Source organism: Salvelinus fontinalis, chromosome 40, assembly GCF_029448725.1.
Source record: "Salvelinus fontinalis isolate EN_2023a chromosome 40, ASM2944872v1, whole genome shotgun sequence".
NCBI classification, from domain to species: Eukaryota; Metazoa; Chordata; class Actinopteri; order Salmoniformes; family Salmonidae; genus Salvelinus; species Salvelinus fontinalis.
This window is the reverse complement of record NC_074704.1, coordinates 10,723,015-10,736,547: the sequence shown is the minus strand read 5'-3', so window position 1 is coordinate 10,736,547 and position 13,533 is coordinate 10,723,015. Positions and strand designations below refer to the sequence as shown.

General features: G+C 45.9%; 1 protein-coding gene and 1 non-coding gene across 7 annotated transcripts in view; both read left to right on the top strand.

Moving 5' to 3' along the window:
- The window catches only part of grin2bb (glutamate receptor, ionotropic, N-methyl D-aspartate 2B, genome duplicate b), a 139,391-nt gene that overhangs the window by 30,817 nt on the left and 95,041 nt on the right, over window positions 1-13,533 (top strand). For all 6 annotated transcript variants that reach the window (XM_055906647.1, XM_055906646.1, XM_055906645.1 and 3 more), the window contains one exon: window positions 9,529-10,245. In XM_055906647.1, the coding sequence (XP_055762622.1) occupies window positions 9,529-10,245 (717 nt within the window). The remainder of the gene's footprint in view (window positions 1-9,528; window positions 10,246-13,533) is intronic.
- trnal-uaa (transfer RNA leucine (anticodon UAA)) lies at window positions 5,971-6,047 on the top strand. Its single transcript has one exon. It is a non-coding gene; the product is annotated as a tRNA-Leu (tRNA).

Sequence of the window (13,533 nt, the reverse complement as noted above, 5' to 3'; positions counted from 1 at the left end):
CATAGAGGCTTTATAGTTCTAATCCAGTGTTGGTCCAGTTATAGAGGCCATCTATCTCTAATCCAGTGGAGGTTGAGTCACTGTGAAGCGGGACACAGACTCCAGCCCACATAGAGACCACTCTACTCTGCTGTGTACTGCTGCCGTAAGGAGCAGCCAGGGGAGCGTGGTCAATCAAATCCTGGAGATATGGAAGAAATGGCTTCAATGAGCTAATGCAGACCCCAGGGGATAGAGGAACCCTCCTACTATCAGTCATTTTTTTTAGGGCTGGGTGTGTGTGTGTTTCAGGCTGGGAATGTGTGTGTGTGTATGCAGGCAAGCATGTCTGTGGCATTTAAGCACAATTAACATTAAAAAGCCTCTCGACCGAGCTCAAGCACACTTAATCAAACACCTAAGACCCTCTTCTGTAAAATAGTGACTTTCCTTCCCTTTTCAGGCCACAGAGAAGCAACAGATTGATGACTACTACTCACCACTGGTGCTCAAGTGGCTCATACTGATGATTACATCATTTTGGCCCCACTTCTGGGGATGAGTAGGGTGATGAGACTGTCTCCTCCAGACATGGTCACTTCCTTTATCTCCTCTCTTCTCTCTTATTCCCACTGTTCATGTTCTGCTTTTCTGTATCTGCCTCCCTATTTCAACCAACTGCCTCATGTACAGATGCTCCCACCGTTCTTTCCATCTCTATCTCTCTCACTCTCTCTCTCTTGCTCTCTCTCTCTCTCACTCTCTCTCTTGCTCTCTTTCTCTCTCTTTCTCTCTCTCGCTCTTTCGCTCTCTCTCTCTCTTTCACTCTCTCGCTCTCTCTTTCTCTCTCTCTCGCTCTCTCTCTCTCTTTCTCGCTCTCTTTCTCGCTCTCGCTCTCTCTCTTTCGCCTTCTCTCTCTCTGCCTCTGCTTTCACTCACTCACTATTCAATTAAATTCAAGGGGCTTTATTGGCATGGGAAACATGTGTTAACATTGCCAAAGCAAGTGAGGTAGATAATATACAAAAGTGAAATAAACAATAAAAATGAACAGTAAACATTACACAAAACAATAAAGACATTACAAATGTCATATTATGTATATATACAGTGTTGTAACAATGTACAAATGGTTAAAGTACACAAGGGAAAATAAATAAGCATAAATATGGGTTTAATTTACAATGGTGTTTGTTCTTCACTGGTTGCCCTTTTCTTGTGGCAACAGGTCACACATCTTGCTGCTGTGATGGCACACTGTGGAATTTCACCCAGTAGATATGGGAGTTTATCAAAATTGGGTTTGTTTTCGAATTCTTTGTGAATCTGTGTAATCTGAGGGAAATGTGTGTCTCTAATATGGTCATTCATTGGGCAGGAGGTTAGGAAGTGCAGCTCAGTTTCCACCTCATTTTGTGGGCAGTGCACATAGCCTGTCTTCTCTTGAGAGCCAGGTCTGCCTACTGCGGCCTTTCTCAATAGCAAGACGATGCTCACTGAGTCTCTCTCTCTCTCTCTCTCTCTTGCTATTTCGCTCACTCTCTCTCTCTGTCTCTGTCTCTGCCTCTCCTTCCCTCCATCTCTCTCTTTTTCCATTTCTCAATTTTAATTAAAATCATTGAGTATCCAGAGGATTCGGCTGCATGACTGTGATTTAAATAGGGACATCAGCATCTACTCAACATTACTGTCAGGCTAAAGCAAATTCCATTTCTTCTCATAATGTGTGTGCTGCTCCTTCTCTAAAGACATGAATTACTACCATTTGCAGTCGTAAATTGTAGACATATGGATAAGAAGACGCTCGCTAACCTAATCCTTGACTGTCCAACAATATGGAAACACAATCCGAATCAGCATACAAGACAATACATTGCAAGACATCAGTGACATCAGTGAATTAACTGACATTTCCCCTGGTGGGATAGAATTAATTAATTACTGTATAACACTGAAAAGAATAATAACCTATGTCACGAAGCTCCTGCATGAGGCTAATTAAAACAGCAGGAAGTCTGATTATCTGATGACAACAGCACAATAGTGACAAGAGATGAAGAGATGCATCTCTGCACCCAGAGATCAAGATGCCACTGAGAACAATGACTGAAGTGGATGTCATTGCCCATCCGCATGTTGGTGAAGAGCCATTGATGTCCAACCATTTACATAAAAAAGATACCTATGAATTATGCATGCGCTTCTGAATTATTTGCATGTAGAAAATGCACCGTGTAGGAGTAACGCTCTCAGAAATATCTGTTGTGTTCCGTGGCTACTACCTGTAAATCATGACGGGAAATGTATCAGCTTTCAGTATGTCATCCTCAATGTCTTTCAAATGTTGCGTGATTCCGGGGATGTTTGTGTGGAAACGTCGGTTTTGACTACTTATGCAATGTCTTTCAGGAAGGTTTCTGTCTATACCGTTACACGGGTTTGTGTTTCTGATTGCAGCTAATGTGTTCTATGCCTCCAGTATGTGTTCTGGTTTCTGTGGAAACGGATGTGTTTCTGATTGCAGCTAATGTGTTCTATGCCTCCAGTATGTGTTCTGGTTTCTGTGGAAACGGATGTGTTTCTGATTGCAGCTAATGTGTTCTATGCCTCCAGTATGTGTTCTGGTTTCTGTGGAAACGGATGTGTTTCTGATTGCATAAAGAGACTGTTGCATTCACCGCGGAGCAGCTAGCCCTCCTTCCTTCCTGGAGCTGTTTAGAGCTCCAGAGACGGCAACATACAAACTCCTAATCCCCCAGTATTCAGGACAAGCAGCGTGTATTTAACATACCTTACACAACACTGTCTCTATCTAACCACCATGCATGCACTCACACACACACACACGCATGCACGCACGCACGCACGCGCACACGTACGTACACGCACGTACACACACACACACACACACACACACTCATTACAGTGTGAACAAGAGACCGGTGGGGCCAGAGCTCAGAGAGCACAAACACCCAATAGGGGTTGAATGTCTTGACTGATCACAAATAACATCTATTGGCACATGGGAGAGTGGGGGAGAGACGAGGGGGGGGTCCTGGTAATTCTTCTGGTCGTTTGGGCTGTTTGAGGCGGGGTGAGTTCCTCGATCAATGCTCTTTGTAAATGTTAAGGGTGATGACAGTAACAGGCGAGTCCGAGCAAACTCCGCTGGCGCTAGTCTTATTGACACGGGCCAGTTCACCCCAAGGCCCCGCACTGTGACTACACGCCCAATGAAACATGTGTGTCTCTCTCTCTCTATCTTTGTGTCTGTGTGTGTGTGTGTGTGTGTGTGTGTGTGTGTGTGTGTGTGTGTGTGTGTGTGTGTGTGTGTGTGTGTGTGTGTGTGTGTGTGTGTGTGTGTGTGTGTGTGTGTGTGTTTGCGCTCATGAGTGTGTGCCATCTCATTGGGCAGAGAGTCAGGGAGCTGATTTACAGAGGGGCTCAGTGTAGACGTGTGTGTGTGGTGAAGACTGCTGCTGTATAGCTCGGCATCACTGGACCTGTCCATGCTGTGTACTAAATACATGCTACCGAATACCTGAGTACCTTTGTGTTCATACATGGTCAAGCCTTGCTGTGTGTATGTCTGTGTGTGTGTGTGTGTATCTGTGTCTGTGTGTATCTGTGTCTGTGTGTGTGTGTGTGTGTTTCTATGTCTGTGTGTATCTGTGTGTGTGTGTGTGTGTATCTGTGTCTGTGTGTATCTGTGTGTGTGTGTGTGTGTGTGTGTGTGTGTGTGTGTGTATCTGTGTCTGTGTGTATCTGTGTGTGTTAAATCCTCTGTGTGGGAATGGATGTGGATGGAATAACCACTGAAACAGTTTTCCTTCCACGTTAATGTCTCTGTTAACTGTAATTGCAGTGTTAAGTAGTATGTAATGGACATACGACAGCATATTTAAATGCTCAGTCTAGATTTGTCTGCAGTCTGTGAGGAAAGCAAATGATCCATTGCGTCGGATGGCTCTTGACATTCTCCGTTTCTTGTAATTAATTTGGAGTTATTAATGACGGTTGAGCTTTTGTGTTGATTACCCTAAATGTCAAGGTAGTTCTCTCTTCTCTCTCTCTTAGTCAAATTGCTTGCTCTCTCTCTCTCTGTGTGTGTGTGTGTGTGTGTGTGTGTGTGTGTGTGTGTGTGTGTGTGTGTGTGTGTGTGTGTGTGTGTGTGTGTGTGTGTGTGTGTGTGTGTGTGTGTGTGTGTGTGTGTGTGTTTGTTGTTTTCCCCTTTCAGCCTTTTTATAGCGCTTAGTTTTAAGGTCAGGTAGGTTCAGGTTCATCTCTCTCCGCCAGAGTGTCAAGTCAATTTTGTCTGTGTATGTGTGTGTGTGTGTGTGTGTGTGTGTGTGTGTTTGTTATACTGGGGTTATTTCCTCCCTCAGTAATTAGGCTGGAGAGGCCAAACGCTCCAGAGACTCTTCCATTGACCATGACACACAGTAACACGGACCATCCACTCCTCTCCTCTACTCTCTCCACACATTCCTAGAATAACACTAGTACATATTGGGTCTACTTCTGGGTGGTGGTGGGGGGGGAGGGGGGGGCGGTTGTGTAAGCTTCTACTATTCTATGATAAGCCTCGTTTATATACGAGTGTATCTTGAAAGTCTGTGTTTGTGTCCAACAGTGTGTAATTTTCTTTGTGTGTGTGTGTGTCTGTGTGTCTGTGTCTGTGTGTCTGTGTGTGTGTGTGTCTGTGTGTGTGTGTGTGTGTGTCTGTGTGTGTGTGTCTGTGTGTGTGTGTGTGTCTGTGTGTGTGTGTGTCTGTGTGTGTGTGTCTGTGTGTGTGTCTCTGTGTGTGTGTGTCTGTGTGTGTGTCTCTGTGTGTGTGTCTCTGTGTGTGTGTGTCTCTGTGTGTGTGTCTCTGTGTGTGTGTCTGTGTGTGTCTCTGTGTGTGTGTCTCTGTGTGTGTGTCTCTGTGTGTGTCTCTGTGTGTGTCTCTGTGTGTGTCTCTGTGTGTGTGTCTCTGTGTGTGTGTGTCTCTGTGTGTGTGTCTCTGTGTGTGTGTGTCTCTGTGTGTGTCTCTGTGTGTGTGTCTCTGTGTGTGTGTCTCTGTGTGTGTGTCTCTGTGTGTGTGTCTCTGTGTGTGTGTCTCTGTGTGTGTGTCTGTGTGCTAGTCTCTTGCTCCTTCCCTTACTCTCTCTTAGCAGTCAAACTGATTCGGCCTACAAGAGCAGCCACTATGGCTGCTGCTCCGTCTAGAGGTGAGGTACTGTGTATTGAGAAAGATATAAATATATTTATAGCTAGCCGTACCAGTCGACTGTCTTGTTTGTAGGGCTGACCCAATTTAGTCGACTGGTGATTGTTTGGTCGATAGGCTGTTGGTCGACTGAGATTTCTTTAGTCGAGCAGTAGGGGAAAAAATCTCATGGTGTACAAGAAACTTGGGATTCACGCTGAGTGGACTGATCCATTGTGGAGGCCGTGGGGGTGGCACAGGCCATCAGTATAGGACATGTGCTACTGAAATTGTAAACTCAGCAAAAAAATAAACATCCTCTCACTGTCAACTGCGTTTATTTTCAGCAAACTTAACATGTGTAAATATTTGGATGAACATAACAAGATTTAACAACTGAGACATAAACTGAACAAGTTCCACAGACATGTGACTAACAGAAATGGAATAATGTGTCCCTGAACAAAGGGGGGGTCAAAATCAAAAGTAACAGTCAGTATCTGGTAGAAGTCGACCGATTATGATTTTTTAACACAGATACCGATTATTAGAGGACCAAAAAAAGCCGATACCGATTAATCAGCCGATTCTTTTTAAATGTATATTTGTAATAATGACAATTACAACAATACTGAACGAACACTTATTTTAACTTAATATAATACATCAATAAACTCAATTTAGTCTGAAATAAATAATGAAAAGTTCAATTTGGTTTAAATAATGTAAAAACTAAGTGTTGGAGAAGAAAGTTAAAGTGCAATATGTGCCATGTAAAAAAGCAAGTTCCTTGCTCAAAACACGGTCCCGTGTGGCTCAGTTGGTAGAGCATGGCGCTTAAAACGCCAGGGTTGTGGGTTCAATTCCCACGGGGGGACCAGGGTTCAATTCCCACGGGGGGGACCAGGATGAATATGTATGAACTTTTCAATTTGTAAGTCGCTCTGGATAAGAGCGTCTGCTAAATGACTTAAATGTAAATGTAATGTAAATGTCTCTGTGTGTGTGTGTGTGTGTGTGTGTGTGTGTGTGTGTGTGTCTGCAGACCTGGGTTAAAATACTATTTCAAATATGTCAATTACTTTCACATATATTCTGAAGTAAGTTTTTAGATGTTTTGTATTAGAAAAGCATGTATATTATTTGAAATACGTATTTAAAGTACTTTCAAATAGTAAGCTATTTTTAGGAAGTTAATTGGGAATACTTTCAAATGCTTCCAATATACAGTAAGTAGTTGATTCTGGCCACATTATTTAAAAATACTCAAATACACAGAAAATAAGTATTTATATGACTAATGATAAAATACACATGTATTTGAATCCTGTGTGTATAGTGTGTGTGTATCAGCGTACGAAGCGAACATTGTGTGTATCTCCTTGTCCATCAGGGTGCTGCATGGAGGCATATTTGAATTGTTGCCATGGAAACTCTCTCTCTGTCTCTCTCTCTCCCCCTCTCTCTATCTCTCTCTCCCTCTTTCTTCATCCTTGCCCTGCCTCTGTCTCTGTCATTCTCACTATCTCACTCTTTTCTCCCGCACTTTCCTCTCCGACTTCTCTCTCTGGCCATCTTTTCTAACCTTCCTTCTCATTGTGTTCTTCAACTATCCTTCCTTCATCACTCTTTCTTCTTCTCCCTTCATCTTCAGCTCTTCTTTTATCATCCTAATAATTTCTTTATTTTCATCCCTCCATCTTCACAGCACCCATCCTCCTCCCCCTCGCTGAATTTCTTCTTGTTGCTGCTGTTCTTCTTCCTCCAACCACCTCCATCTGTGTTGTGTATACCTCCATTTATTTTCCCTCCCCTCTTCTCTGCTTTCCTCCCACTCTCTTCCTCCTCTTCCTCACCTCTCTCTACGTTCCTCCCACTCTCTTCCTCATCCTCCTCTCCTCTCTCTGCTTTCATCCCACTCTCCTCCTCCTCTTCCTCACCTCTCTCTACGTTCCTCACACTCTCTTCCTCCTCCTCCTTCTCTCCTCTCTCTGCTTTCATCCCACTCTTCTCCTCATCTCCTCTCTCTGCTTTCATCCCTCTCTCCCCCTCCTTCTCTCCTCTGTCTGCTTTCATCCCTCTCTCCCCCTCCTCCTCTCCTCTGTCTGCTTTCATCCCACTCTCTTCCTACTCCTTCTCTCCTCTCTCTGCTTTCATACCACTCTCCTTCTCCTCTTCCTCACCTCTCTGTACGTTCCTCACACTCTCTTCCTCCCCCTCCTTCTCTCCTCTCTCTGCTTTCATCCCACTCTCCTCCTCCTCTCTCTGCTTTCATCCCACTCTCTTCCTCCTCCCCCTCTCCTCTCTCTGCTTCATCCCACTCTCCTCCTCCTCCTCTCTCTGCTTTCATCCCACTCTTCTCCTCATCTCCTCTCTCTGCTTTCATCCCTCTCTCCCCCTCCTCCTCTCCTCTCTCTGCTTTCCTCCCACTTTCTTCCTCCTCCTCCTCTCCTCTCTCTGCTTTCCTCCCACTTTATTCTTCCTCCTCCTCCTCTCCTCTCTCTACTCTCATCCCACTCTCCTCCTCTTCCTCCTCCCCCTCTCCTCTTTCTGCTTTCCTCCCACTCTCTTCCTCCTCCTCCCCCTCTCCTCTCCTCCCAGCAGTGTCCAACCTCACTGAGGATTGAGCCTGTTTACAATTAGTATGTGTACCTGCAATTAGGCCTGACAAACCTCCACTAATGACGCTTTTAGATGGGACATTTGTAGTAACAGACTACATTAGCTACCCCCTTTTTCTCTGCTACTTCTCCCTTCACCCCTCTGCTTTGCTCTCCCCCTGGCCTCCTTGATATCTCTTTGCCTATTTTTCTCCCCATTTCTCTGTGTTCTCTCTTCTCCCTTTCTCCCCTGTTTTTCTCCTCTCTCTCTCTCTCTCTCTCTCTCTCTCTCTCTCTCTCTCTCTCTCTCTCTCTCTCTCTCTCTCTCTCTCTCTCTCTCCCTCCCCATGTTCATTCCTCCTTTCTCTGCTTTCTACTCCCTTACTTCTCCCTAGTTGTTTTCTCCCTGTTTTCGCTCTCATCTCCCTTTTCTGTAGTTTAGGGTTCCTCTCATGTGATCATGCCTAGATCAACTCCAGCACACACAGGACGCTTCATAAATGAAACATCATAAAAGGTGCTGTGACTGATTCTGTGCCCCCCTTTGCATGTCCCTCTCTCTGTCTCTTTGTCTCTCTGTCCCTATCTCTCTTTCTCTCTCTTTGTTTTTCTCTCCTTCTCTCTCCCTCTGCCTCTTAAAAAGCATTAAAGTATAGCTACATTAAGGATTCCCATTTCTATCTCAATATGAACGGACCCCCATACGCACGCACGCACACACACACACACACACACAGAAACCAAATGTTTCACATCAAGCTATGACTAATTGTGTTTCTCCCTGACTGTCCCCTCCCTTTCTTATTCTCCTCTCTTTCTATTCTCTCCTTATTTCTCTCTGCATTGCTGTTAATAGAAGGAACAGTTAATAATAGGCCTGCAATTGACTTCAGAGAGGCTAAAGGGATGGGAGGGAGGGAGGGAGGGAGGGAGGGAGGGAGGGAGGGAGGGAGGGAGGGAGAAGAGAGAGAGAGAGAGAGAGAGAGAGAGAGAGAGAGAGAGAGAGAGAGAGAGAGAGAGAGAGAGAGAGAGAGAGAGAGAGAGAGAGAGAGAGAGAGAGAGAGAGAGAGAGAGAGAGAGAGAGAGAGAGAGAGAGAGAGAGAGAGAGAGAGAGAGAGAGAGAGAGAGAGAGAGAGAGAGAGAGAGAGAGCGATAGGCTGAGAGAGACAGAAGTAGAGAGCGCAGGGGAGAGAATCAGTCTCAGTCTGTGAGTGTCTGATGGTCACTTAACCTGGCAGCCAGTCCATGAAGCTCAGAACCCGTCAATCTGTCAAAACACACCCGGCGCTGTCGGTCTCCTCACCGCACGCACACAAGAATACACACACACGCACGTACACACACACACACACACACACACACACACACACACACACGAACACACACATACACACACACACACACACACACACACACACACACACACACACACACACACACACACACACACACACACACTCTCCAAACTGTCTTTGATGTCTGCCACAAGGTCCCTCTGAGGAAATCACTAGAATAGAGTGGTGGATTAAGCATTGTTGAGCGTCACTAGACATTTTATCTCAATTTATACCATTTCAGCATGTGAACAATACGCTATGTGCGTCATTTGATCCTGTTTTCTTTGTGTGCGGTTGTAGCAGTCATGGTATTATTATGATACAGTACCTCTTTTCAGTCCCATCACCTGCTGGTATTATCAAATTTACTGTACATGATATTAATCCTCTCTCTCTCTCCCCCTCCCTACCTCCCTCCCTCCAGGTACTGCATTTACACTCCTCCACGATGCTTGTCAGCCTCCTCTCCCCCTCCCCACTCCAGGACAGGCGCATCACCTCCTCCTTCCCTCCTCCTCCTCCCGAACACACCTCTTCCCCTCATCAGCACCCTCGGCTGGCCCTTCCCTCCCTCTCCCTCCCTCTCTCCCTCTCTCTCCTCCTCCTCTCCCTATTCCTTCTGCCCATCTGCGAGTCGGCGCGGTCTCCTGGGAGGGGCGGAGCTGGCCAGGGCGGAGGAGCACCAGGAGGTGCACCCGGGACGGGAGGAGCAGGAGGCGAGAAAGGAGGCCAGAGGGGCACAAACCTCATCCCCTCTCACTACCCCCCTTACTACCCCCCAGTATCCCCCGCCCGGCCCCCTGCACACCCCTTACCTCCCAAAGTGGCCTCCTCTCTCAGCATCGCCGTCATCCTGGTGGGCAACTCTAGCGAGGTGTCGTCCACCTACGTGGAGAAAGAGGAGTTCCTCCATGTCCCCCACCCTACCAAAGTCCAACTGGAGACCATGAACGACACGGACCCCAAGAGTATCATCAACCGCATCTGCACCCTGATGACCAACACCTGGCTGCAGGGGGTGGTGTTTGGGGACGACACGGACCAGGAGGCCATCGCCCAGATCCTGGACTTCATCTCTGCCCAGACACACATCCCCATCCTGGGTATCCGCGGAGGCTCCTCCATGGTTATGGCTGCCAAGGTATGGAACACTACCTTTAATGTACATCTCTTTCCACTGTAGTACATACAACCTCAGACACCTATCTATTGAGTAGTGTGATGCTGTTCATATAATGGTTACAGCTGGATGGATACACATGTATAGAGTATAATTACAAAATGCACTGTTGGTTAAGGGCTTGTAAGTAAGCATTTCACTTTAAGGTCTACACCTGTTGTATTTGGAGCACATGACAAGTAAACTTTGATTTGATGACACCACTACTAGTACAATGCAGTACAGTAGGTAGAAGTAACTCTGTGAAGCTCACTAAATGCTCAGGGTCCTGACACTAGTTGTTATGGTTCTCTATACATTGGGTACATGCATGCATTCTCTATCCAAGTGCTGGTGTTGAGCCCTGGTTTTTAGTCACACCAACCACTCGACTGAAAGCTAGCTCCTGGTCCAGGGGCGATAGTTGACTTTTGTATATCTCAAACAAGGTTACTCATCACCTTGTTGACTTTTGTATATGTAAACAAGGTTACCGTAAGTTCCGGAATATAAGCCGCTACTTTTTTCCCACGCTATGAACCTCGCGGTTTATACAATGACGTGGCTAATTTATGTTTTTTTTTTTTTTCACAAGATTTATGCCGCCAAAAAACTGAGCACCGTCACATAATGTGACGTAAATCGAGCGCGCTCAAACTTGCCATCATTCTGATTACGGTAGTCATTTTGTCATCCTCATCATGGCAAAGACACGGAGAAATGCATATGATGCAGCTTTCAAGTTGAAGGCGATCGATCTGGCTGTTGGAAAAGGAAATAGAGCTGCTGCACGGGAGCTTGGCCTTAATGAGTCGATGATAAGACGTTGGAACTGTGCAGATCCGACTGAAAGCCAAAACAATCGCCACCGCAATGAAGTTTGACTTTCTTGGTAGGCTACTGTTTACTGCTATTTATTTTTGATTTTTGTTACAAGCCGTGTTTCGTTAAAGCCTATTTATTTTTGTTACAAGCCGTGTTTCGTTTAAAGGATGTGTAAAGTTGATTTGTTTCAATATACCGGTAGGCACTTGCGGCTTATAGACATGTGCGGTTTATTTATGTACAAAATACATATTTGTAAAAAATTCAGTGGGTACGGCTTATATTCAGGTGCGCTTAATAGTCCAACAGTTACGGTACTCATCACCTAGCAACATGCATACTGTACTGTACTACTACTTTGTTCCTGTATGAGGGACGACCAACCTCCTGAAGCGCATTAAGGCACAGCTGGGCAAGACCACAGAAATAGAAGGAAATATAATATTTGTATTGACTGGCAGCTATACAGACGCAGAAAAGACGACAAGTAGGTGGCCAGTACGTTGCAAAAACTTTAGAGAGACGATTTACAAGTGATTAACACATGTAAGTAGGAGCATCTCAGCCTACACATCACAATACATCAGGATGCATAACTGCAACATGTTTCAACTCAATAAGTCTTCCTCAAGCTGCGTTGTTAAGCTATACAGCCGATCAAGCCAGTGTCACTTTCAATATTCAATTGACAAGAGGTACAGTAGATCCGTTAAAATCCCGCAGAGCAGGGAGACATGAACGTTTTAGCCACTCTATTCTGAGCGGCACTAGGGCCGACTGTGAACGCTACAGCATATTATTCCGGCCCGTCTCTCAATGATTGATTCAGCTGTTAATTGGCTTCCTACAGCATATGAATCTGACATCACGTCCATGGCTGCTTCTCAAATGGAACTATTCCCTATATAGTGCCACTATGGGCCCTGGTCTGAGGTAGTGGACTACATAGGGAATAGGGTGACAGCGAGGCTACTCAACCCTGAAAGACTCGCTGTTTGAGACAATGAGACGTTTGGCATATCAAATAAGAGCTTTGTCAGATTTGACTTAAAGGAAAACTCCAGCCAAAAACTATATTTTGGCATTTTTATTTGTCCATTGTTGATTTAGTCCCAAAATGTTTTGCATGTCAGCAGTCAAGTTTTCAAGATATATAACTTTCAAAATACATAAATACAGCTGGTAGGATGCATTTTTGTCACGTTTGCTACCTCTCCGGCCTCTAGGTCACCAGGCTGCTCTTTATGGCGCACACCTGACACCATCGTTACGCGCACCTGCGCATCATTAGACTCACCTGGACTCCATCACATCCATGATTACCTGCCCTATATATGTCACTCCCTTTAGTTCCTTCCCCAGGCGTTATGTTTCTGTTTCAGTTGCCTGTCTGTGCGTTGTTCGTGTTTCTTGTTTTGTATTATGTTGTGTTTATTTATTAAAACACTCATTCCCTGAACTTGCTTCCCAACTCTCAGCGCACATCGTTACAGAATGACAACTCACCAAAGGGGGGCATCAGGGGGTGATTTAAATTATTTTGTGTTGGAGGTAATGTCTGGTCCGGGTGTCCGAACCGGAGCTACCTGGGAGGCCTCAGCCGGTTTGTCTGGTTCCCCTGCCTCAACTGGCTCAACTGGTTTCCATACCTCAGCGGGATCGATAGGCTCTCATGCCTCAGCGGGTGAACAGGTTCCTGTTCCTCGACCGAGGCAACCAGGGAGGTCTCATCAGACTCTCACGCCTCAGCCGTGTAGTCCGGTTTGTGCGCTTCAGCGGAAGCGACCGGTCCGCTCCGGATCCCCGGATCGTCCCTTTGGTTGGCGTCCTGCGGCTGGAGCCGAACGCGCCGGGGAGGGGGTACCGTCACGTATGCTCTCTCTCTGGCGCTCTAGGTCGCCATGCTGAGACTGACAGGTTTTCCGCACCTCAGCAGAGTTGACCGGTCAGCTCCTGATCCCCGGGATCGTCAATTTGGTCAGTGTCCTGCGGCTGGAGCTGCAAGTCGGGGAGGGGGTACTGTCACGTGTGCTCCCTCTCCGGCCTCTAGGTCACCAGCCTACTCGTTATGGTGCACACCTGTCACCATCGTTACGCGCACCTGCGCGTCATCAGACTCACCTGGACTCCATCACCTCCTTGATTACCTTATATGTCATTCCCTTTGGTTCCTTCCCCAGGCGTCATTGTTTCTCTTTCTGTTTCATGTCTGTGCATTGTTCATGTTTCTTGTTTTGTATTATGTTCCGTTTATTTATTAAAACACTCACTCCCTGAACTTGCTTTGTGACTCTCAGCGCACATCGTTACAATTTTGAATCATATGATGCTGCGTTTTGCATCATATGAAGCTAAATGCATCATACCAGCTGTAATTATGTATTTTGATGATGTGATGAAGCCCTGACTTTGGGCCGGTTGCGGCCTACTTTTGTATTGTAACAT